Source organism: Hyperoodon ampullatus (assembly GCF_949752795.1).
Source record: "Hyperoodon ampullatus genome assembly, chromosome: 2".
Taxonomy (NCBI): domain Eukaryota; kingdom Metazoa; phylum Chordata; class Mammalia; order Artiodactyla; family Ziphiidae; genus Hyperoodon; species Hyperoodon ampullatus.
Window position 1 is genome coordinate 20,182,086 of NC_136915.1, and position 25,270 is coordinate 20,207,355.

Here is a 25,270-nt window from a genome sequence, read left to right on the forward strand (position 1 = left end):
TTGTCTGTCCATTTTCTGTATTTGCTTCTTTCCTTTTTCATTACTGACTGGTCAGAGTTTTATATGTATTCTGGATGTAAGTCCTCTGTCAGCTTGCGGCTTGCCTTTTGAAAAACTAACAGCTTTGGGCTTCCCTGGTGGCGCAGTGGTTGAGAGTCCGCCTGCCGATGCAGGGGACACAGGTTCGTGCCCTGGTCCGGGAAGATCCCACATGCCGCAGAGCGGCTGGGCCCGTGAGCCATGGCCGCTGAGCCCATGCGTCCAGATCCTGTGCTCCGCAACGGGAGAGGCCACAACAGTGAGAGGCCTGAGTACCTCAAAAAAAAACAAAAAAACAAAACTAACAGCTTTATTGAGATATAAATTGCATACCATCAAGTTCATCCTTTTAAAGGTGGTTTTTAGTATATTCACAGAGCTGTGCAGCCATCACCCCTATCAAATTCCAGAAGACTGTTCAGTTACTTGCTCCTTCTCTGTGGCTCATATTCATAGATGCACACCAGGTACTGGGGAGATGATGATGGGCAAGATAGAAGTGGCCCCTGACTTCACAGAACTTCTTGCGTAGCAGGGAAGACAAACAAACAACTACAATATAGAACAATTATTCTTGTGATAAGAGGAAGTTCAGGGTGTTATGGAAGCCTCTTGCTTGGGCACCTAGCTCTGCCCGAGGTTGGCGCATAGGGAAGAAGCCTCCGCAGAAGGAACAACATCTATGTGAAGAGAGAAAGACTGAGTAGGAGTGAGCAGGGGAAGAGTGGGAGGAGAGGAAGAGAGATGAAGAGGGGAGCCCTGCTGGAGAGAGGAGCTACAGCTGAGCAGATGCCAAGGAAGCAGCAGGAGATGGGTGAGAAAAAGAGAAGAGAGGCTTCAGGATGAAGGATCTTGAGGGCTTCACTTTTTTAAAGGCAATGGGGCACTTCCCTGGTGGCACAGTGGTTAAGAATCCACCTACCAATGCAGGGGACACGGGTTCGATCCCTGGTCTGGGAAGACCCCACATGCCATGGAGCAACGAGGCCTGTGTGCCACAACTACTGACCCGGGCTCTAGAACCTGCAAGCCACAACTACTGAAGCCTGTGCACCTAGATCCCATAGTCCGCAACAAGAGAAGCCACTGGAGTGAGAAGCCTGTGCATCGCAACGAAGAGTAGCCCCCACTCGCTGCAACTAGAGAAAGCCCACGCACAGCAACAAAGACCCAACGCAGCCATATAAAGAAAGAAAGAAAGAAAGAAAGAAAGAAAGAAAGAAAGGGCAATGAGGAGCCACAGAAGGTGCTGAAGTGTGGAAGTGACCAGATCAGATCTGTGCTTTAAGGAGATGAATCTTGCTATAATGTGCAGAATGGATTGGTGTGGGAGAGACTGGAGGCTGGGAGAACAGTTTCAAGTCTATTGCAGAAAGTAACAGGAGCATCTGTGTGTCTGTTAATTTTTAAATGCCTTTTGTAAATAGCCCTCTAATTGTGAAGTTTTGTTCTTTTCCTTTTTTTAAGTAGCTATTTGTGGGTGTGCAGTAACCCAACAAAAATGTCTCCAGGAATCCTCTCGGGCCCACTGGATGGGAACACACAGGGGGGCATTGTATCAACTCTGTAGCCCTTTGTCCCAGGACACCCATTCCCCATACAGAAAATTTCCTGGCAAAGAGGCGAACTACTGTGGTTCAGCAGATACTTCTGTCCTGGACTCTTGACAGTCTGCCCACGTTTGGGAGAAGCAGGTAAAAACAAGAATGACCTTCAGGTCTCTAGTGACATAAAACCCTCTACCTGATCACAGCCCAGATAGTAACAGAGAGGGTCCCTTCCTGGCTCAACTCAATCGCTTGAATGAATGTTACCTGGGCCCCCAGATGTTCTTAAAGATGCTGCAGTGCCTTAATTGATCTCAGAGAAATACAACAACCAATTTAGGCATTCTTTCTAGCCTTCCAGTTCTTGTCTTAGGAGGCATATGGAGTAAAAAAGATAAAATACTTTAATGTCTCAGTATTCACAACCTTAACTGGAAGAATCTGTGAATTGGGCAGTTTGCTCTGCATAATAAAGGAGGGGAGAAGAGGGTGGTGTTTGTTTTGTTTTGTTCTGTGTGTTTGCTTCTCCTTCCTGCCTGGCCCCTCCACCATTCTCTCCAAGTTCATGGCGCTGTCGTCTCTGACCAAATGAGCCCCTTCTTATTTTATGTTTTTCACTTCACCCTGAATCGCCACTCCTACTTTTCATCACCACCATAGACACTCCCTTTCATTTATTTAATTTATCTCATTTAAAAAAAACAAGCAGGGCTTCCCTGGTGGCGCACTGGTTGGGAGTCCGCCTGCCAATGCAGGGGATGCGGGTTCGTGCCCTGGTCGGTCCGGGGGGATCCCACATGCCGCGGAGTAGCTGGGCCCGTGGGCCATGGCCGCTGAGCCTGCGCGTCTGGAGCCTGTGCTCCGCAACGGGAGAGGCCACAGCAGTGAGAGGCCTGCGTACCGCAAAAAAAAAAAAAAAAAAAAAACACAAGCAAAAACTTTCCACTGACCACTCAGGCCCCTTCAGGCACTGAGCCACCTCTCTGCTTTCCCTGATAGTAAAATTCTTCAAAAGTGCTGTCTGCGGAATAGTCTTAGGAAGAGACTTGGGAACGATGAGGGTGGGGACAGAATGGAATGGAGGAGCGACCATAGAAGTGGACAGAGGGCATGAGTGGAGTAAAGCTGACCCCACACAGGTATAGAACTGAAGGTCAAGTGGAGTCACTGTCTCTGTCCCTCTGGTAAGCTTGGTGGCCTGAGGCCCAGGGACCCGCACTGGGTGGCTGTGGGACTGCTGACCTGGGTGGCCTTGGGGCTTCTGGTGGCCAGACACGAGGGTCATGGAGGCCTGCAGGAGAACTTCTGTGGTCACCGCCGCAGGCACCCAGGTGTGGATTTCTACCAAGGACACTCATGCCTGTGCCCATGGCCACACTCACAAGAGCATCTGGCGTGGGCACACCCCTAGTCACGACCATGGAGGATTTGCCCCATGGCCATAGCCATGGCCACTCCCATGACAGCCTCTCCCACAGAGGACATGGATATGACCATGAGCGCAGCCTATGCACTGGGGCCACAGTGCTGATCTCTGCAGCTCCATTTCTCTTCCACTTCCTTATCCCCACGGTGTCCAGATCCCCTGACACTGCTTTCCACTCCAGATTTTACTCAGTTTTGCTTGGGGTGGGCTCCTGGGAGATGTCTTCCTCAACCTCATGCCCCCTGCCCTGGGACCTCATTCTTACCACTGCCTGGAGCACAATGGGAGGACCCTATCCTGTCTGTGAGATGGTGGGTCCTCAGTGGAACTATCGCCTCTCTTTGTGAGACGAGGCGGGAGGATAAGCACATGCTCTGGATCACACATGGAAGTCACTGATGTGGAAGACAGGAGCATCCTCTGAAGGAGAAGCAGAGCTCAGAGGAAGAAGAAAAGGAAGTAGGGGGGTGGGTCTCAGAGGAGGAGAGGAGGGAGCACAGGGCGCAAAGATGGGCCCAGGAGACCTCAGAATTCTGAAGGGGAAAAATCAGGTTCAGACCTGCATGTATTGGGGTAGCTGAATCTGGCTGCTGACTGGCACCAACCTCACAGGTGGTCTGGCCATGGTGCTTCATTTCGGGGGGTCAGAGGCTGGAGATCCTGACCACAGTGACTGTCCCACTGCAGGAATTGCCCCAAGAAGTCGAGGACTATGCCTTGTTGGTCCAGTCTGGCAATAGGGGCGCTGGTGTGTGCAGCCTTACACTCCTAACTCAAAGAGGGGCGTGGGCAGTAAAGTGCAGGCGAGGCGGGTCCTGGCTGGGCTCTGCCACTCACTGCTTTATCTACAGAGCAACTACGTCCCATGTCCGCATGGCCTGAGTTGTTGAGGGAGGTGTCACCATTGCAGTCCCTTCCTGGAGATGCTGGGGCAGGTTGTCATAATGGTGCTGATGGTCCACTTGAGTGAGAGGTGGGATAAACTGCCCCCACCCCTGCCCCAAACTTCTAGCCTCTAACTCCTCCAGGTCAGGGGTCTGTGGAGGTTGGGGGCCCTGGCCAGGGAGCTCTGCTAAAGGAAAGAGCTGTATCTGAGGGAAGTGGAGGCTTTGGCACGAGGACCATCAGGGTTTGGCAGTCTTACAGGGGCTGTAGAGGCGAAATTGAGAGGCCAGAGGGATGGTGCCATCAGGCATGGGCTGGGCACGTTGTTGGGTGTGGAGGGCTACCTGGGGCCACAAAGAAGGCTGGAAGAGAGAGAGGGGATGGCAGCCCACACCGCGTCCCCACCCCACCTGTTTTCGGAGGACCAAGCTGCCACACACAGGCTTCTCCAAGGTCTGCCTCCCTTCTCCCACCTGGTGGTGGAAGCTCCAGGGAAGACCAGAGCCCTGGACAGAGGGGGAAGCAGGAGGAGGTGAGGATAAACATCAATTAAACTTCAATCACGTAACCGGATCCAGGAGTGACAGGGAGGAGGGGGATTAGCTGCTAATCTCACTGCCTGATTTGTGTGTGTGTGTTTCGATTCTTTTTATATTACTGTTTGAATGGAGAGTAGGGGTGATGAAATAAAGTCCTTGCATCTTCAGCCCCACCAAAAAAAAAAGTGCTGTCTCTGCTTGCTTTACCCACTTCTTTTCCTGGTCTCTCTAAAGCTCTGTCTAGTAGGGAGGCTTCCAACCCCATCATTGCATTAAATTATCTTTGCCAAAACTATTCAGTCCTCCTCGCTCATTTTATCAGCTTATCAGCAGAATCGGGCACAGCCTATTGCTCCTTCCTTCTGGAAATGGTCCCCCGCTTGGCCTCCAGAACCCCACCCTCTCTTGGTTCTCTTCCAACCTCAGCGGCCGTTCCTTTTCGGCCTCCTTTACTGGCTCCTCACCACCTTCCCTCCTGCTAAATAATGGAGTGTCTTGGGGCTCGGTCTCAGGCTCTCTTGCTGTTGTGGCCTCTACGTGACTTCATCTAATCCCATGATTTAAATACCTTCTATCTACTGCAGCTCCCCAAAGTGTATCCTCAGACCTTTCCCCTGAATTCTATTCTAGATAACTGGCCAACAGACTCCTCAATACCTCCGCTTGGATGTCTAACAGGCATCCCAAACATAAACCAAACCAAGCTCCTGTTTTTTCCACCTAAACTTACTCTTCCCCAGTCTTTCCCTCCCAGTGAACCCTCAGCAACATCTCAGGTTCCTCCTGTTCCCTCACACCCATTTATTAATAAATTGTCCGCTCTTTTTAAAATTCTCTCTGTTCTCCCAGTTTGCAACTTGTCTTTTTACTCTTGGTGGTATCTTTTTTTTTTTTTTTTTTTGTGGTACGCGGGCCTCTCACTGTTGTGGTCTCTCCCGCAGCGGAGCACAGGCTCTGGACGCGCAGGCTCAGCGGCCATGGCTCACGGGCCCAGCCGCTCCGCGGCATGTGGGATCTTCCCGGACCGGGGCACGAACCCGCGTCCCCTGCATCGGCAGGCGGACTCTCAACCACTGCACCACCAGGGAAGCCCTGGTGGTATCTTTTGATGAACAAATGTAATTTGTTTCTTTTATGGTTAACACTTCTGAAAATACCTTGTTTGAAATATTTCCCATCCCTAGTTCTTGAAGATACTCTCTGGCAGCTTTTCTTTTTTCTCTAAAGATTTGCCTTTCACATCTCTCCTACCACCCTATTCTAAATTACCAGCACCGTGTCCTGGATCACTGTAATCCCTCCTCACTGCTCTCCCAGCCTCTAGTCTTGCCTCTGCACAATAACCATGGTGATCCTGTAAAAATAAGCCAGATGGTTTCACTCCTCTGCTAAAAAGCGTCTAATGGATTCTCATTTTGTTCCAAGCAAAACCCTCAGCACTTACCACACCCTGCAAGGCCCTGTGTGACCTCACCCATCACATCTCTCACTTCCTGTAACTCCCTCTCTCACTCTACTCGGGCCCTGCACTGGCCTCCTTAATGTCCTAAAACATGCCAAACTTTCTCCCACCTCAGGACCTTTGCACATACTGTTCTCTTTGCCCGGAGTTCTCTTCCCTCACATAACCAGTCTTGTTCCTCTTAAAGCAGGCTTCTACCCCCAGGTCTCCTTATCAGAGAGGACTTCCACAGCCGCCCTGTATAAAATAGCACATCTCCTCCACCCGCAGTCTCCATCCTGTGTTCCTCATTTATTTTTCCTTGTCATCTCTCTTCTTCTAGTAGAATATAAGTTCCATAAAAAACACAGTTTTGCTTAGTGTGCTGCTATATTCCCAACGTCAAGAGTGGTGCCTGACAGACAATAAGTATTAAAAAAAAATACTACTGAATACGTGATGGGATGAATGCAAGTGTCTTGAAAAATATACAGTGTTCATTTAAGAATAAATGTTTTGAATGTACATAAATTTACATAAATGTCATGTAGATATTCTGCTTCTTACTTTCTCACTAAACATATTTAAGATCGAACCATACTGCTGAATGTAAATCCAGTTCGTTATTTCTGACCACTGCATAGTGTGCCATCAAATGCCACATTTTCTCATCCATCTCCTTAATGGTGGACACACGGTTTGCCTGAAGCTCCAGCTATATACACGGCATGAAATAAACTTTCTGCAACTTACACCTTATGAATCTGTGCGAAAGATCTTTTTGGTATTTTGGGGGTGGGGAGTAGAGGGAGTGGGATGGTATGTCTACTCAGGAGTAGAATTGGGGAGTCACAGGACAAACATAGATATGCTTAATTCAACTAAGTACAGCCAAAAGGCCTGCCAGGGAGAAAGCACACATAATTTATGCCTCCCCCCATCAACAATTTGTGGAAAATCCTGTTTCCTCCGTATCCTTCCTGGCCCTTTGAAGCACCTTGAGTTTCTGATTTTGGGCATTATTACAGATATAAAATATTATCTAATTGTTGTTTTCATTTGCATTTCTCTGATTACCAGGTAAGAGCACATAGAGTTTTAGTTCTGACGTTTGCAACCTTTGGGTTCTTTTGTTGTTGTTGTTTGTTTTTTTGTTTTTCTTGAGGGGGGAGAGGAAGGGAAGGGGAGAAATCACTATTTAGACACTAATAAAATTTATTAAGTCATTTATTCTCCTTTATTCCCCATATCTCATTGCTTTCTCCTGGATTCAGTTCTCTTCTTGCTCTATGCTTACTTTAGGAGGGATTTCAAAGAAGGCCTTTACATGGCAACATTTCTGAGACCGTGAATAAATATTTATTTTCCTCGAGTATTTAAATGACAGTATAGGACTTCCCTGGTGGCACAGGGGTTAAGAATCCACCTGCCAATGCAGGGGACACGGGTTCGAGCCCTGGTCCGGGAAGATCTCACATGCCGCGGAACAACTAAGCCCATGTGCCACAACTACTGAGCCTGCACTCTAGAGCCCGCGAGCCACAACTACTGAGCCCACGTGCCACAACTACTGAAGCCCGTGCGCCTAGAGCCCATGCTCCACAACAAGAGAAGCCACCACAATGAGAAGCCCGCACACTGCAATGAAGAGTAGCCCCACTCACCGCAACTAGAGAAAGCCCGTGTGCAGCAACGAAGACCCAACACAGCCAAAAATAAATAAATAAAATTTATTTTTAAAATATAAATAAATAAATAAATAAATAAATGACAGTATAATCAGAGATAAAATTCTAGTGTCAAAGTTCTTTGCCTTCAGCACTTTGAAAATATGAGTCCATTGTCTTTTGCATCCCAGCTATTGAGTTCAACAATCTAACCATATTGCCAGGAGTTTTTCTCCCCCACATTGTGTTGTATTTACATTTAAAAATAAAATATGTAACATTTTTAAAAATGGCTCTGAACCGCTCTAACTCAACTCGAGTTGGAGCATTACCAGTGTTGTTTAATAATCTACCTCTGTGTTCTTTCCCTATCATATTCTCTATTCTCACCCACCCTACACCAAGGAACCATTTTCCTGAATGTTCCTCATTTTAAAAATAAATTTGTCATAAAAGTGTGCTTCCCTAAAATAATACATTGTTTAGTTTTGCTAGTTTTTTTCAGCTTTTCATAAATGAGCTCATACTGTGCATAGTCTTCTGCAACTTCTTTTTTTTTCACTCAACTTTATATTTCTGTTTCATCTATTTTGTTGCATGTAGCTGTACCTAATTCTGTTTCTTTCTGCATAATATTCCACTTTGGAAACATGTTACAATCTACCCATTATCCTGATGACAGACATTTAGGTTTACCTCCAAGTTTTTGCCAGTAGAAAGGATATTGCTATGAATATTTTATACATATCTCTTGGTACATGCATACAATTGTTTGGAGTAGAAATGCTGGGTCATAAGGTTTGCACATCTTTAATTTATTCAATAATGCCAACTTGTTTTCTAAAGTGTTTGTAAAATTTCCTCTTCCACCAGCAGTACATGAGAGTTCTGTTTAATCCACATCTTCAATACTTTGTATCACCTTCATAATTTTGAGTAGTCTAGTAGATGTAAACTGGTACCTTGTGATCTTAATTTGCATTTCCTAGATTTCTAGAGAGGTTGAGCATCTTGTCATATGTTGATAAGTTCTGTGAAATGCTGATTCAAGTCTTTGCCAGTCTTTGCATTGGGTTGTGTGTCTTTTTCTTATTCGTTTATGGTAGTTTGTAACAGTATCTATTCTAGATGTTAATCTTTTCTCAGTTTCAATAATTTTGTTGCAAATATCTTCTCCCAGTTTGTCAGTTTACAACTTGTGTTTTGACTCCCTTCGTGATATCTTTTTTTTTTTTAGGCCACACCATGTGGCATGTGGGATCTTAGTTCCCTGACCAAGGATCAGACCCGTGCCCCCTGTATTGGGAGTGCGGAGTCTTAACCACTGGACTGCCAGGGAAGTCCCATCTTTGTGGTATCTTTTGATGAACAAACATTTTTTACTTAATGTAGTCAAATTTATTCATATTTTTATCTTATAGTTAGCAGGTTTTTTTGTATCTTGTTTAAGGAAATCTTTCCTATCCCTAGGCCTTAAAGATATGCTCTCGAAGCTTTTTTTTTTTTTAAGTTTTGCCTTTCACATGAAAGTTTTTAATCATTAGGAATGAACTTTTATGTGTAGGGTGAAGTATGAATCCAATTTCATTTTTTCTATATGCATAACCAGTTGTCTCAGTGTCACTCATCCTTTCTCTAATATCTACAAAGCTGCTTCTGTCTTATGTCAAATTTTCATATACATGTGGGGTTTTTTCTATGCTATTGTTTTCTTTGGTGAGTTTGTCAATATGTTTGCTTTTTTGTTGTTGGTTTTTTGTTGTTTTTTCTAAATTTCTTTTATTGAAGTATAGTTGATTTACAATGTGTTAATTTCTGCTGTACAGAGAAGTGATTCAGTTATACATATATATACATTCTTTTTTACATTTTTTCCATTATGGATTATTACAGTATATTGAATATAGTTCCCTGTGCTATACAGTAGGACCTCGTTGTTTATCCATCCTGTATATAATAGTTTGCATTTGCTAATCCCAAACTCCCACTTCATCCCTCTCCCATGCCCCTTCCCCCTTGGCAACCACAAGTCTGTTCTCTATGTCTGTGAGTCTGTTTCTGTTTCATAGATTAGTTCATTTGGGTCATATTTTAGTTTCCACATATAAGTGATATCATATGGTATTTGTCTTTCTCTTTCTGACTTACTTCACTTAAGATACTGCATTTTCTTAATTAATACAGGAGGTCGAGGCCTCCCACCTTAAATTGCTCTTTAGCAGTGGTTATTCTTGGACATTTGTCTTCATAAAAATAATAGAATCAGCTTGCAAGTTCCTCAAAACCTCTGTTTGGATTTTTATTGGATAATGGACAATAAAAATAAATCTGTTCGGAGAAAACTGACACCTTTACAATGGTATAATTCCACTTACACCTCTACTGTCCTTTGTGTCATTGCCACATATTTTATGTCTACATGTGTTAAAAAAATCCCAACTTACGCTCTTATTAGTTTTGCTTTAAAGTCAATTGACATTTAAGAAATTTAAGAAAAGAACAAAAAGTTGTATTTTTAAATATTCATCCACTTATTTACCATTCCCATTATTCTTCCTTCCTTCCTTTCTTTTTTTTTTTTTACGGGAAAACAATACATTTATTAAGAGGCATGAAAATGCATAAACTCACTTATAAATAAATGCGGCATAATTTACCCAGTGAAAAAATAGCTAAAATCCATGGGTAAACTGGATTTTATCTTTGAAATGATTACATATTTGATCTCTAATAATTTCACCCTCCATCATGATCTCTTAGTAGCAGCAATTTTACACTGACTATAGAAAAGCTGTTACCAGTGATTATCATATGGGAGGGAAATTTTTCAACAATTTTCTTTAGAAATGAACCAGTGCAAACAAATTCAGATTGTGAGGGATACAGTAAGACCTGGGGCTTATCTTCTGAAAAGTAGAAAATAAAAATCCCAAACATTCATTAAGAAATTAAAAAGCGGGGCTTCCCTGGTGGCGCAGTGGTTGAGAGTCCGCCTGCCGATGCAGAGGACACGGGTTCGTGCCCCGGTTGGGGAGGCTCCCACATGCCGCGGAGCGGCTGGGCCCGTGAGCCATGGCCGCTGAGCCTGCGCGTCCGGAGCCTGTGCTCCGCGGCGGGAGAGGCCACAGCAGGGAGAGGCCCGCGTACCACAAAAAAAAAAAAAAAAAAAAAAAAAAAAAAAAAAAAGAAATTAAAAAGCATATTACATTTTTAAAAAAAATTTTATTTATTTTATTTTTATTTATTTTTGGCTGTGTTGGGTCTTTGTTGCTGCAGGCGGGCTTTCTCTAGTTGCGGCGAGCGGGGCCCACTCTTCATTGCGGTGGCTTATCTTGCTGCGGAGCACGTGCTCCAGAGCGTAGGCTCAGTAGTTGTGGCTCACGGGCTTAGTCGCTCCGCGGCATGTGAGACCCTCCCGGACCAGGGCTTGAACCCGTGTCCTCTGCACTGGCAGGCGGACTCTTACCGCTGCGCCACCAGGGAAGCCCAGCAAATTACATTTTGATCATTGAAAAATAACACATATGGACATTATAAAACATTCTTAACCAGTGATTGCAATAATTACATTTAAAAATGTTCATTCAGGGCTTCCCTGGTGGTGCAGTGGTTGGGAGTCCGCCTGCCGATGCGGGAGACACGGGTTCGTGCCCTGGTCTGGGGTGATCCCGCATGCCGCGGAGTGGCTGGGCCCGTGGGCCATGGCCGCTGAGCCTGCGCGTCCGGAGCCTGTGCTCCGCAGCGGGAGAGGCCACAACAGTGAGAGGCCCGCGTACGGCAAAAAAAAAATGTTCATTCAAGTACTGGTGATCAATAAACATTCAAAGTAACACTAGGCATAGATACATGTGAACAATGCTTCTTTTGATTTAACAACAACAAAAATCATGTCAACAGGAGACAAGTTACCCTTAAAATACTGTATGTTTTTTTTTTGTCTGTAAATGATTTTCCACGGTCTGTATATTTTATTTGTGAGGAACCAATGAACATCTCACAAAGGCTAATTAAGAAGTCCTTTCTATAAAATGAATCTCGATATTATAGAGATAAACATTCTAAAACACAAATTCAGCTTAAAAATAACAGTGCAGAATCAGTTTTCTTTGGTAAGAAATTGTTAATTCCTTACCATTGTTGGTTTGCTGTTGTGCAGACTCTATCAGAACACTTCTTTGACATTTACCAAAGAGCTATTTAATGAGCTGAAAAGAATTCATAAACTCTGGTACCACAATAGCAATGTAGAGCTTAAGTCAAAATTGTGCTGAAATCAACATCATTTCCTTCATTACTGTTGTTAATGACTTCCTTCAAAAAGCTCCCTCCTAATTTTGGCCTGAGTTTCAGGCTTTAATAAAAGTTCCTTTATCTGTTTCACTTTGGACTGCAGACCCATCCTCTCTCAGCACAAAGCTTCATTAATTAAGTCCCGGATTCCAATAGGTTTCTGGCCTATGGGAAAAAAATTATATGATACATTTTATGTGCAAATGCCAATGAAAAACATTAAATATGGCACACCGACTTATCAAAAGAGGGTTAAAAAGAAAACTTTAAATGCTGCCCACATTTATAGAAAAGGTTGCATTTCACCAAAAATATATCATTTACATGAAACAAGATCACTGCATAGCAACAGCCCACATAGGACAAATGTGAAACATTATGGACTAACTATATGGATAATAATTTCAACAGTGACCATTTTAATTGTAGCACTCGTTAGCTCTGTGTGTGTTTTGGCCTCAGATAAAGTAGTCAAATGCCCTGCAAAGCAATAGAAATGGCAGTATTCCATTTACAGCAAGGCCCCTTCCATGGCCTTTCATTTGAGTCCACGAGGCATAACGCAAAATCCTCTCTCCCACAGCCTCGGCTGAGGGCAAGTGAAACCGGTGCCATTCTTCCTTCATAAATTAATTTCCTCTGATAGTCCCAGCACTCCATTTCTCTTCTGTTGTGTTTCAGGAATGCAAACACATCAATCATGAAAGCATTAGGCAATCTCCACAGATTGGACAAGAGACACTTAAACAGCACAATGCAAATTAGCCCATTGACTGGGCAGAGGGAGCAGGGATACTTTTCACGATGCTTCTCACGGCGGGGACCTGCCTGCCTTCAGGTCTCATTTCCTGTTATTGGCACTGTCAGTGCCATTCTTATCAGCCTCGTCAGTTTTCACAGAGCTCCCATCCCCTGGCTTGTTTTTTGTTTGTTTGTTTGTTTTGCGGTACGCGGGCCTCTCACTGTTGTGGCCTCTCCCGTTGCGGAGCACAGGCTCCGGACGCGCAGGCTCAGCGGCCATGGCTCACGGGCCCAGCCGCTCGGCGGCATGTGGGATCTTCCCGGACCGGGGCACGAACCCGTGTCCCCTGCATCGGCAGGCGGACTCTCAACCACTGCGCCACCAGGGAAGCCCACCCTGGCTTGTTTTTGTTCTGTGTTTCTTCCAGATACTGCTGGATAGCCTTGAGCACCTCATTCTCCACCAGCCTCTTACTGAGCCTTACCAGTTCAGCATCATCAGGCTCACCTCCATTCTTATCACCTGCTAGTGTTGGAGGGTCTCCTGCAGAGGCAGGGGTCAGCTGTGGCTCACTGCAGGGACAAGGACACTGGCAGCAGAAGTTCTGGGAGGCACTCCCTGGCCTGAGCCCTCCTGGAGTCCACCACCAGCCCCACTAAGGACCCTGTGGGTTCCAGTGCTGAGTCACCCCAGGCCAAACAACCAACAGGGAGGGAACTCAGCCCCCTTCCTTCCTTTCTGTAGATCGAAATTTCCAATTGTTATCACTCCTTTTCAACTTACTTAATTTCCTTTAGAATTTCTTGTGGTGAGTGTCTGCTGGTGAAAAATCGGTTCAGCTTTGATTTATCAGAAAATATCTTGATTTCACCCTCAGTTTTGAAAAATATTTTTACTAGATATAGAATTCTAGGTTGACTTTTCTTTTTCCTCCAGCCCTTTAAAGATGTAGCTCCATCATCTGCTAGCTTCCAATCCAATAAGAAATCAGTTGTCATTCTTATCATTGCTCCCCTATTTGCAATGCAACTATTTTCTCTTGCTGCTTTAAATATTTTCTCTTTATTTATTTTCAACAGTTTGATAATGATGTGCCTAGGTGTGGTTTTCTTTGACTTTATCCTCCTTAAGTTTTGTTGAGCTACCTGGATCTTTGGGTACTGTTTTTTAAACCAAATTTTTGGCTAGTATTTCTTCAAAAAATTATTTTTGCCCTCTTATTTCTCTCCTTTCTTTGTGAGACCCCAATTCCTGAACTGTATCTGCCTAACAAAGCATGGTCAAAGTGATCTGTCAGTAATTTAATTGCCTTCTAGAATAAAACAACATTCTTCAGAGGAAGATAATAGAATACAGTTTCTATGACATATCCACAATGTCAAATATATAATAAAATTATTAGACATTCAACAAAACAGGAAACTGTGACCTGTAATAAAGAGAAAGATCAGACAGTATAAAGATACCCACAAATGACCCAGACATTGGAGTTAGCAGACAAAGAATTTGAGATAAAATTGATAAATTTGTTAGAGTCTACAGGAGAAGATCTACATAGTGACTGAAGACATAGGAAATTTCAGGAGAGATTTGGAAACTATAAAAAAAAAAAAAAAAGAAAGAAAGAATGGAAATCCCCAAACTGAAAATACAGTATCTGCAATCAAAAATGCTTTGGATGTGATCAACATTAGGTTGGCTATAACCAAGGAAATGATCAGTGAACTTAGAAACAGACCAATGGATGGGAGTTCCATGGTGGCCTAGTGGTTAGGATTCCGGGCTTTCACAGCTGTGGCCTTGGTTCAATCCCTGGTCGGGGAACTGAAATCCTGCACGCTGTGTGGTGTGGCCAGGGGGAAAAAAACAAAACAAAACAAAACAAAAAAGCAGATCAATGGATATCATCTCAACAGAGAGAATGAAAGACTGAAAATCAGGAAAAAAAGAAAACAAATTAATGCCCAAAGGGCAATAAAACCATAATCTTTGTGGCTCTCTTTTCTGGTAAAATTTTTTTGTATTGCCATTGGACAAAAAGCATTTGCATTGCTCTCAGTCTTCTACAAATTAGCATCTAGGCTTTCAGAGTTTTTAAATGTTTTAATCAATAGTAAATAATAAATGAAATAAAAGTACACTCCTCTAAAGAATTGGATAATCACTGATAAGACCTGCTAGGCAATGCCCCAGAATATTAAAAAGAAATGCAATAATTCCTTTTAGCCTATTTCCAAATTTTGAAGTTTTTCTTAACAAGAGTTAAGAGCTAAGGCTTAAAAAGAGAGAAATGTAGCTTCTAATAACTTTCTCTTTCTTCTTTTCTTCTCTCTTTCTCTTCCTCTTCTCTCTCTCAAAAACTTCTAAAGTTTTGTATATACCAAGGACTACGCTAAACATTTTAGAAATAGAAACTTATTTAACCATAGTAAAAGATAAATTGTCCCAAACTTGATCTAGGGAAAAATGCTTCTGTGGGATCTAATTCACAGCTTTCCTCTAGGAAAAACAAAAACAAAACTTCTGAGAAAATGTTTAAAACAAGTTTCTGATGAATTTTAATGGGATTAAGACTTATTCTGGAAACTAGCTACTCACCTACCCAACTGACTTCTGAGAGTCTGAGCGTCTTCTATCAAGAGTCTAGAAATCCTTTTTTCTTTATCTGATCAAACAATGATTATCTATCCATTTTCTTTTTTCCACAATGGAGCAATTTTTTTTTAAATCTTTTGGCCATGTGGGATCTTATTCCTCAATCAGTGATCGAACTTCACAACCTGCATTGGAACCACAGAGTCTTAACCACTGGGAAGTCCCTGGAGCAAATTTTTTATTTGGCCCACTAAAAAGCCTTTTCCCTTGGAACAAGATTATAATAAAATTTGACATATGCTATTAACTAAATTATCTATAAGATCCAATTTTCTTTAGCACCCCTCATAACAACCCAAGAGATCTAAATAGGACTCAACCCTTCTTTCCCACCCAATTTTTGTGGATCAAAGCTTCGAACACTTCGCTTTCCCAGGAAGATGGCATCACAAGTCAGAAGTTTATGGCAGATATAATACACGTTTGGATTCACAAATATCCATGGCGGGGGAGTGATCTGCCTTCAGTTCACACCAGAGTGATCACAGAGGACCATCTATCAATGTGGTAGAATATTTCTAGAGGTTCAGATATCCTGGAGAAATAACCTTGGATTTCAAGGCAACCTTTGTAAGCAGATTAGGTTAGGAGGTCCCTGGAGAAAGAACCAGGAATGGCTTTCTCAACATAAGAGAACCCATTTTGGCCTAAGCCATTTTGTGATCTAAGCCTGGCTGCAATGCTTGCCCTTGAACAGGTCTCAGTAATTAATGATCTTAAGGGAGGGAATGCAGAAACAAGGGAGGAGCAGTCAAGAAACAATAGTACTGCATTGGGGCAGTGTCCTGGTTCCTCAAGAGATATATATAATAATATATCTTTGGGGGCCTCCCTGGTGGCGCAGTGGTTGAGAGTCCGCCTGCCGATGCAGGGGATACGGGTTCGTGCCCCGGTCTGGGAGGATCCCATATGCCGCGGAGCGGCTGGGCCCGTGGGCCATGGCTGCTGGGCCTGCGCGTCCGGAGCCTGTGCTCCGCAGCGGGAGAGGCCGCAGCAGTGAGAGGCCCGCGTACCACAAAAAAAAAACAAAAACAAAAAAAACAAAACAAAAAAAAATAATATATCTTTGAGTTCTGCAGCAAGTAAGGTCCCCACCCACATGGAGGATGGATGATGTTGATCCTCCTGACTTTAATCAACTAAAGCTTGAACTCTGTCAACCTTTGCCCCAATTCTATGCTGAGTTCTCCTCTGCTCAATCCCCCTCATGAATATGAATATACCATTAGCTTAAAACTTCCCCAGTTTTGACGGTAACGGTTCTAACTTCATAAGGTTGGTGTAAGGATTAAATAAATTCATGTACAATACTTAGAACAGCTCTGACATATGCTAAAAACTCAATAAATGTGAGCTGTTACCACCATCATCGTTATTCTTCGTATTATTATCATTGTTACAAACTTGTCCTAGACGATCTTAAAAGATGTGCATAAGTGCTTGTGGAAAGAGTAGCTTTCACCCGAACTTGGGTTTATATTCTGCCCGTAGTGTTAAAGAATTTCAGATGAACCCCGTAGACATTTTTTATATGGCATCTATACTATACAACTGATAACATTTTTTAACTATATGGATATTTTCTTTATGTGATTAAACATGCAAATATCTGGTTTACCTATTAACAAACAAACAAACAAAAAACGTCCCCAATTTTGCTGTTTCGGGAGCCACTGCTTCGGGAAAGATCCCCAGTGTTCTCCTTACTTGCTGCAAGTAATAATAAATCCCTCCTTCTCCCAATCTTTGGCTTGGTTGTGTCTATTGGCTTGATACCCACCAAGAGGCAAACCCAGTTTGGGGGTAATATTCCCAGAAACAAGACTGTTAAATGGAGCTCAGACTTGAGACACCAGTTCTTAGAGAGCTGATAGTGATGCCCAAAACTTTAGAAGACCAGACCCTGATAAACTAGGTCCTGAAGAATAGCAGGTAACCCCTCCTTATCAGGAAAATCCAGAGCAGCTTGGGCTTGTGGCAGGTCAGATTGGGGACCACTTTATTCCTACTGTTCCTCATTTCTTGCATTTCCCACAGCTAGCAATGGTCCTTGTCAGGGACCAACAGCAGATTGCCCCAAACTTTGAGGGGCTGTGGTTATGTAAGCAGATAGGGTAGGGGGTCCCTGGAGAGACAGAATGAAGCATGGCTTTCTTGACATAAGAGAAGCCATTTTTGGCCTAAGCCATTTGTGATCTAATCCTGGCTACGATGCTTGCCCTTGAACAGGTCTCAGTAATTAATGATCTTAAGGGAACAAAAGAATGCAGAAACATTACCTGCTATCAGGCAAGAGAAGTAACAGTAACAAAGATAACATATCAGTTGTGAAGACTTCCGGTTATCTTTCAGTGGTAAAGGTTAGCCTGAAGCACTCAACCACCAGATCAACCGGAACCTAAGGGACGATGATGTTGACCTTTTCTGACCCTGGTGACTTCAATCAACTAAAGTTTAGACTCTGTCAACTGTCCAAGCCCCTTCATAAATATGCATGTACCCTCAGCTTAAAACTTCCCCAATTTTACTGTTCTGGGAGATGCTGCTTTAGGAAAGATCCCCAGTGTGTTCTCCTTACTTGCTGCAAGTAATAAATCCTTTCTTCTCCTGATCTTTGGCTTGGTTGTGTCTTTTGGCTCTATAATCACCAAGAGGTGGACACAGTTTTCCAGTCACAACTGAAGGGGGTATTTGGCAGTGGTCTGCAACTGTGAGGGGTCCATTATCTGGGTCAGAGGCCCCTAGTCTTCTCTGAGGTTTGAGACAGGGGGCTTTGATGGCTCCGCAGTCCCTCCAGAGCCACCCTGGAGAAACTATGTTTACTCCACAAGAAGAGAAAGCTGTGGGAGGGTGAGGGTTGGACTATATGTAGAAGGAGTCTCTGGAGGACATAATAAGCATTGACCTTTCCTTGTGGAGCTCTGCAAAGATTTACCAGGGGAAAACTGGTAATGGGACATAAATTACCCTGAGAGTCTAAAGCAGAGGATTTTGGCTTTAAGAATCAGCTCTCAGGGTCTTAGTGAAAAATCAAAACGGTGTTTCCCAAAGTAAGATTCCCTATCAGAATTTCCTGGGGATGTTTATTCAAAATGCAGATTCCTGCCTTCCACACAGATAGTAACTCTGGGGGTGAGGCCCAAGAATCTACATTTTTTAAATCAGGCTGCCCAGATTCACCATCTTGAGCAGCTTGGGGTGAAGCAGGAAGAACAGTCCAGGTGTGTCTCTTAAATGTTCAGGGGAAATAAAAATTAAGCCTCTAGGAAAGAACAACTCTAGGGTGTCAAACCACAGAGTGTCTGTGCAGTGAATTGTTTTGTATTCACTTAGTTGGCTTTAATATAAGAAATAGAAACAAACCAGAGGTAGCCTTTTAAAAATTTTATATTTTTTATTATAGGATTATTAATACAACAAAATACTTTCCAACATAAAATGTCTAATCTACCTATTCTAGACTAACATTTCTATTAATTCACTTTACATTTACACATACTTCTTTGGCGTGAGGTTGAAGACCATAACATCTCAACCTATATTGGGTGCCTGTGATGGTCCATGAGTTGCCTTGCAGGTATGGAAGCTCCTCACCCTTTTTCCAGCTGCTGCCTGGACCTTAGGAGAGTGGAGGAATGACAGGCACTCCTACTGTGGGAGTAGGTGTCTAGATATGATTAGTGCACATGCTGGCTCTACTACCCCCACTCATCTGCTTGTAGGTTCGTTTAAGTTAGACAATCCTGATTTGTTGATGACATGGTGACCCTCCTTGGGATGTAAGCAATGGGTCAAGTCATAATTCATACACTCTACAGCTGGCCTAAATGTCTTTATCCATTGCCCATGGGTCACTGGACCACAACCCCTCAGGCATTCCCCAAGGCAGAAAGGGAAGGTGTGTGATCCAAATTTATATTTGCTGACTTCCCTGTGTCTGGTTTCTAGCCAGCCCTACATTTACAAGACAATGTGATAAGGACCCTGCCCAGCTAGGGAATTTGGGTACGGGGGATAAAGAGAAAAACGAAAGACCTCTTAGAATGACAGGAGTTGTGGCTCATTTTAAATGAAGTCAAGAATGATTTGCATCACTGACCACTTATGGCCACCACTGCCAGAAGAGTTCTGAGCCCAAAGGTGAAGAAAGTTGAGCCAGGCCTCTCTGGCTTTCCCTTCCTCTCACCTGGGTGAGACTGGGAGGCATTCACTGACCAGACTGAGGAGGCTTGTTTGCCTACTGAATGACCAGTAGGATAAGGTCTATCTACATTCCCTCCCTCAGTGTCAAGTCGTTTGTAATGTTGAGGTCTCAGCCCTCAGCAGATAAACCAAACCCTGAACTTGAGTTCTGTTATACGCTGGCTGTGTGATTTTCGGCAACTAACTTCTCCTTCCTCGGTCTCACTTTACTCATCTCTAGAATGGGGATAATATCTCTGCATTAGCTTGTGAGGGCTGCTCCAACAAAGTAACACAGGACGGTTGATTTAAACAACAGAAATTTATTTTCTTGAATTCTGGAGGCTAGAAGTCTGAGATCAAGGTGTTGGCAGGGTTGGTTTCTTCTGAAACCTCTCTCCTTGGCTTGTAGATGGCCACATGTTCTTCTTTCTATATGTGTCTGTGTCCTAATTTCCTCTTATAAGGGCACCAATGGTATTGGATTAAGGCCCACCCTAACGACCTCATTTTAACTTAATTATCTCTTTAAAGACCCTGTCTCCAAATACAATCACATTATGAGGTACCCGGGGTTAGGACTCTTAACACTGAATTTTGGGAGGACAAAATTCAGCCCATAACAACCTACTAGGTATTATTGTGAGGACTGAATTATCTAAGGCGTTTAAAGCATTAACATGAAGTCTGACATAGTATGCCCCACAAAATGGTAAATGCTATTATTTTGAGGCCCTGCATAAAAGAAAGATACTGTCATCGAAACACAAGAAAACATAGATGGGAAAGAGAATTCTCCTAATTATGGCTCCTATTTCCCATCTGATGGACACTTCTGTTGTTCTTCAAGCCCTTCTTTTAAAAATGTGCCGACACAATGTCTGAACATAGCATCTGTGGGGGACTTTCTAAGGGCTAGAAAGCAGACAGTTACAGTTTTCTTCTTTGCCCGTTGCTGCTATCTTTCTGGCTTATAAGCTCTCTGAGGATTGTCTTAAACTTCCTTTGTATCTCTTACTATATCTAAGAATACCATGCTGAGCAGAGTAAGGGCTCAGTAAAAAACAACGAATCAAACCATATGTCTTTATGATAGTTTACTTATTTCTAGAAACAAGTTCTGGCCAAAGAGGTATGTTATCCTGAAAGGGTAGATCGCCATCTAGTGAGCCTTGCAATTAGACTAGGAAAGTGTGAGGTTCAGAAAACCCCAGGTTGCTACTTCTATGTCTTTTACGTTAGATATTTATATATGCAAACACAAACAGAAATCTTCTTATAGTTTGACAGCTTGATCTATTATTGATAATTTCAACTAAGCTTTTATTTTCCTTTATTCCCCAAAGATTTCTTCATCAATCTCAAAATGAAACAAATTTACCAAACAAGCTATAGACTGAAATAATCTCATAACTGAGATAAAAATGACTGATGGATAAAAGCTGATACATTTTACTCTGGAAAGTGTCTTTGAGCACAGCGGTGAATGTATTTTCAGTAGGAGTGAGTCTAGAGGACAGGAACAATAGGCAACAAATGAAACCCCTATACCATTAACAGCAATCAACAAGCAATGAGGAAAAGCAGTAGAGGAAATGGAGCCTATACCTAGAGGATCAGCACCAAGGTTGGATGCTTATTAGCCTTTTGAAGTTCAGTTTGAGGACTTAAAGACCGGGTATAGCAAAGAGCCACCTTGGGGATGGCTTCTTGGCTTTAAGGCCCATTTTGATCTGCACAGCATCAGAGTTTACAGGAGATGGTGTCTGCGAACACCTTCACTGCCAAGTATTGTAGTTCCCCACTGCACCTCTAGGGAGGCGCCTGCTCTGCCTCGGCAGATTTTTCAATGTGGACTTTTCCTTATAGAATCAATGGTTATATTTCAAAGACCAGACTCACTCATTGGTAGAAATGCTTTTGGTGACTGAGCCTTAGACTCTCACTCATACATTCATTCAACAAATATTTATGGACCTCCAAGAATGTACTAGATACTGTTCAGACACTAGGGCTTTAGTGGTGAACAAGATGGACAAGATTTTTGCCCTCATAGAGCTTTTTTTTTTTTTTTTTTTAAGAGGGCAAAGACAGTAAGCATGTAAACAAAACAGATAACAATGTCAGGTACTATGAAGAAAAAATAAAGCAAGGTAGGATGGGTGGTGGCAAGGGTTCTGCTGTTTTCTGGAAGGCTGCTCAGGAAAGGCTCACCTGAGGAGGTGACATTTGAGTCACTTCTTAGTCTCTTTTGGCTTACCAACGTACAGACAAAAAACTGACTTTTGAAACCTCACCTGTTCATCATTAGATTAGTGTCTGTAGTTCAGTGTGGCTGCAGTTTAGAAGTGAGACACGCCGTGGGGGTGGGGATGATGGTGTGATGAATTGGGTGATTGGGATTGACATGTATATACTGATGTGTATAAAATTGATGACTAATAAGAACCTGCTGTATATAAAAAAAAGAAACCGACATCTATGTTGATAAACGAAAACAAATGTCAAAAAAAAGAAGGGCGGGCTTCCCTGGTGGCGCAGTGGTTGAGAGTCCGCCTGCCGATGCAGGGGACACGGATTCGTGCCCCAGTCCGGGAAGATCCCACATGCCGCGGAGCGGCTGGGCCCGTGAGCCATGGCCGCTGAGCCTGCGCGTCCGGAGCCTGTGCTCTGTAACGGGAGAGGCCACAACAGTGAGAGGCCCGCATACCGCAAAAAGAAAAAGGGGCAACCTGACTTTTCCATAAACCTATTACAAACTGTACCATGTGAGATATACAAAACAAATTGCTCCTGATACCATGTTTCTTCTCCTTTTGGCTTCTTAGTGTTGTGACAATACCAGGGAGATAGAGACTAGTTTGACTTTCAGAATCCTATGTAATTTTATTGGCCTCATGTTATGTATATAGATGTTGCTATCACAGAAATAGGTGATATTTAATTAAATCTTAAAGCAAAAAAACAAAACAAAAAAAAAAAGAAGTGAGACACGGGGAGAGGGAGCAGATTAACTCAGGAGATGAGTCTGGAGAAGGGAGCAGTAGACAAATCATAAAGGACTTTGTAAGTCACAGTAACTAGTTTGGGCTTTATCTGGAGGACAACTGAGAAGCCACCGATGAGTTTTAAACAAGGGAGTGAAAGAATCAAGATTATCATCTTGGAAAATCACTCTGGATATAGGATGGAGACATCAACCCTGAAGGCAGGGAAAATGGTTAATAGGTCAGTGCAATGATCCCGACAATAATCCAAATTGCCTGAATTCAAGAGGCAATGGGGCCAGAAGGAAGTTGACTGAGGAGAAAAAGCAAGATGTGATGGTTATAGAGTGTGAAGAGAAGAACGATGGCAAGGAGAAATGTGTGCTCACTCACTGAGAATGGGAAAAGGGAGGGTGAGACAGGGAGGTGACAAAAGATGGATTCAGTTTGAGGTGCCTACAGACATCCAAGCGAATGTCAGCAGGAAGTTGAAAATATAGGTTTGGGGCAGACCTGTGCCTGATATATACAGGTTTGAGAGACAAAAAGGTAATTGAAACCAAGAGAGGACGGATAGGTTACCTTTTTTAGGGAAATGACAAAAGAGTCAATGACAGAGCCAGAAAGAAAACCAGCATTTACAAGACTGGCAGCAAAAGAGCAGAAACAGTGAAGGAAGGATAAAACAGAATGACTAATCAGAACCATCGAGAATAGTAATAAGATGTGTATTGTGATTTCATAGTCCCATCTGGTTAACTGGCTTGTTATGTGGAAACCAGTTACTTCCCCATCTTTGACCCTCTGGCAAAGCTTTTGTTTGTTCAGCAAAATTTATTTGAGCCTGTACTATGTGCCAGATACTGTTCTAGGTGCTAGGGCCATATCAGTGTACAAAAAAGACAGACGCCCTGACTTTATGGAGCTTACATTCTAGTGTGGGGAACAGATAATAAACACATTAAAAATAGGTAAACAAATACTAGAAGGTGATAAATGCTATGGGGAAAAACAGAGTAGATTAAGCGACATCAGTGGGGGACTTCCTTGGTGGTCCAATGGTTTAGAATCCGCATTCCAATGCAGGGGACGCGGGTTCAATCCCTGGTCAGGGAACTAAGATCCCACGTGCCACGGGGCAACTAAGCCCGTGTGCGGCAACTACAGAGCTCACGCGCTTTGGAGCCCGCTCAACGCAATGAGAGAGAAGCCCGCGCACCGCAAGGAAGCGCCCCCGAGCCACAACAAAAAGATGGTGTGTGCCACAACTAAGACCCAACGCAGCCAAAAAAAAAAAAAAGAGAGAGAGAGAGACATCAGGGATGTAGAGAGAATATGTGAGCAATTTCCAATGGGGCAGTCAGGGTAGCCTCATTGAGTAGGTGATACTTGAGTAAAATCTTGAAATTTGCAAGTAGCTATCTGGGGGGAAGAGCAGAAGTTACCACTACAAAGGTCTTGAGGCAGGAGCTAGCTTAAGAAGTTCGAGCAGTGACCAGTGTTAGGGTACTAGATGAGATCAAAGAAGAGATAGGGGAGCATCAGGTCGGATTCCACTTTTGCTCTGAGAAAAATAAGGGCCTATTAATAGGGAGGTTTTGAGCTTAAGAATGATACGCCTAAGGTTTCTAACGGGATCTCTCTGCTGCATTTAGAATAGATGCTGAGTGGCAAGGGCAGAAGCAGGGAGACCAGTTAGGAGCCCAGGGCGGAAGTTCAGGCCAAAGACGACAGTGCTTTGAAGCAGGATGATAGCAGAGCGGGTTCTTGACAGTTTGGAAGTGGGATATAAGCGGAGAGGAGTCAAGAACGAAACCAAGGCTTGTGTCTTAAAGAAAAGGAAAGATACTGCCATCAACCGAGGCAGGGAAGACTTTGGGAGGAGTGGGTCGGTTTTTGGCGGGGTGGAGGGTGTTCGGGAGACAGGAGGAGGAACCAGGAGCCGTCTATCCAAGTGGAAACGTCCAGGAGGACGTTGCCAATACACGTTTGAAGCTCGGGAGAGAGATCTGAGCTGGAAATCTATGACGTTGTTGGGAGGCAGTTGGTATTTAAAACCACAAGAGTAAACACATAGTTTCAAGATGAGTGCTATGAACAAAAAGCAGGAAAGGGAGGCTAGTGTTTGCGTGTGTGTGTGTGTGTGGGGGGGGGGTGGGTGGGGGTATTTTACAAAAGATGGTCACCGAACGGTTACATGCTCCCTCTCAGAGAAAAAGAGAGCCCTTAGGGCAAGTCTGGCAGAAGGCATCCGATGCCGGAGCCCTCGCAGCCGGAGCAGGGCGCTGGGGAGGCAGAACTGGACCACCGAGGCGGAGGCCGAGGGCCCCGAGGGCCCCGAGGCCTGGAGGCAGGCCGCTTCTCCGTCAGGCTCTGTCCGGGGGGGCACGTTTCTCCTCAGCTTCCTGCCCGCTAGCGTGGGGACCCGGCAGCCGAAACCGAAATTCATCTAAACCACAGTTCCAGCTTCTCCCCAAAGCTAAGGAGTTGTACGGAGACGGGAGGGAAAGCCGAGAGAGCAGGGCCAGAATGCAGATTTCACTCATACTGCATAGCTCGACTACTTCAGGGCCGATCTCCGTAACTGGTAAACTCGTAAAAACAACACAGTCACAACTTTCATAACGACACGGGCGGCCCCACTAGCGTCACTCTGAGGTAACAGCTTTTCTCTTCAATCGCTCTATGGGCCCCCCAGGGCGGGAGGCCTCCGCCACTACGGGAGGAAGGATGGGTCAATTCACGCTCCGGGAACAAGGCCGACTGAGCGCCACAAAAGGATTCGCAGGGCGGGGCGACGCAACGACACTCTCTCTCCGTCTCTTTCTTTCTGTCTCTGTTTCTCTCTGTTCTCTCTCTGTCTCTGTCTC

At 43.9% G+C, this 25,270-nt stretch overlaps 1 protein-coding gene across 1 annotated transcript; it reads right to left on the reverse strand.

The window, feature by feature from the left end:
• Positions 1-12,675: 12,675 nt before the first annotated feature.
• LOC307063878 (A-kinase anchor protein 7 isoforms alpha and beta-like) lies at positions 12,676-21,718 on the reverse strand (the record flags this gene model as incomplete). The annotated part of the gene is made up of 3 exons (XM_079720219.1): positions 12,676-12,750; positions 12,977-13,148; positions 21,711-21,718. 3 exons carry the CDS (start codon positions 21,716-21,718, stop codon positions 12,676-12,678), a joined length of 255 nt encoding a protein of 84 aa, XP_079576345.1.
• Between the last annotated feature and the right edge of the window lie 3,552 nt (positions 21,719-25,270).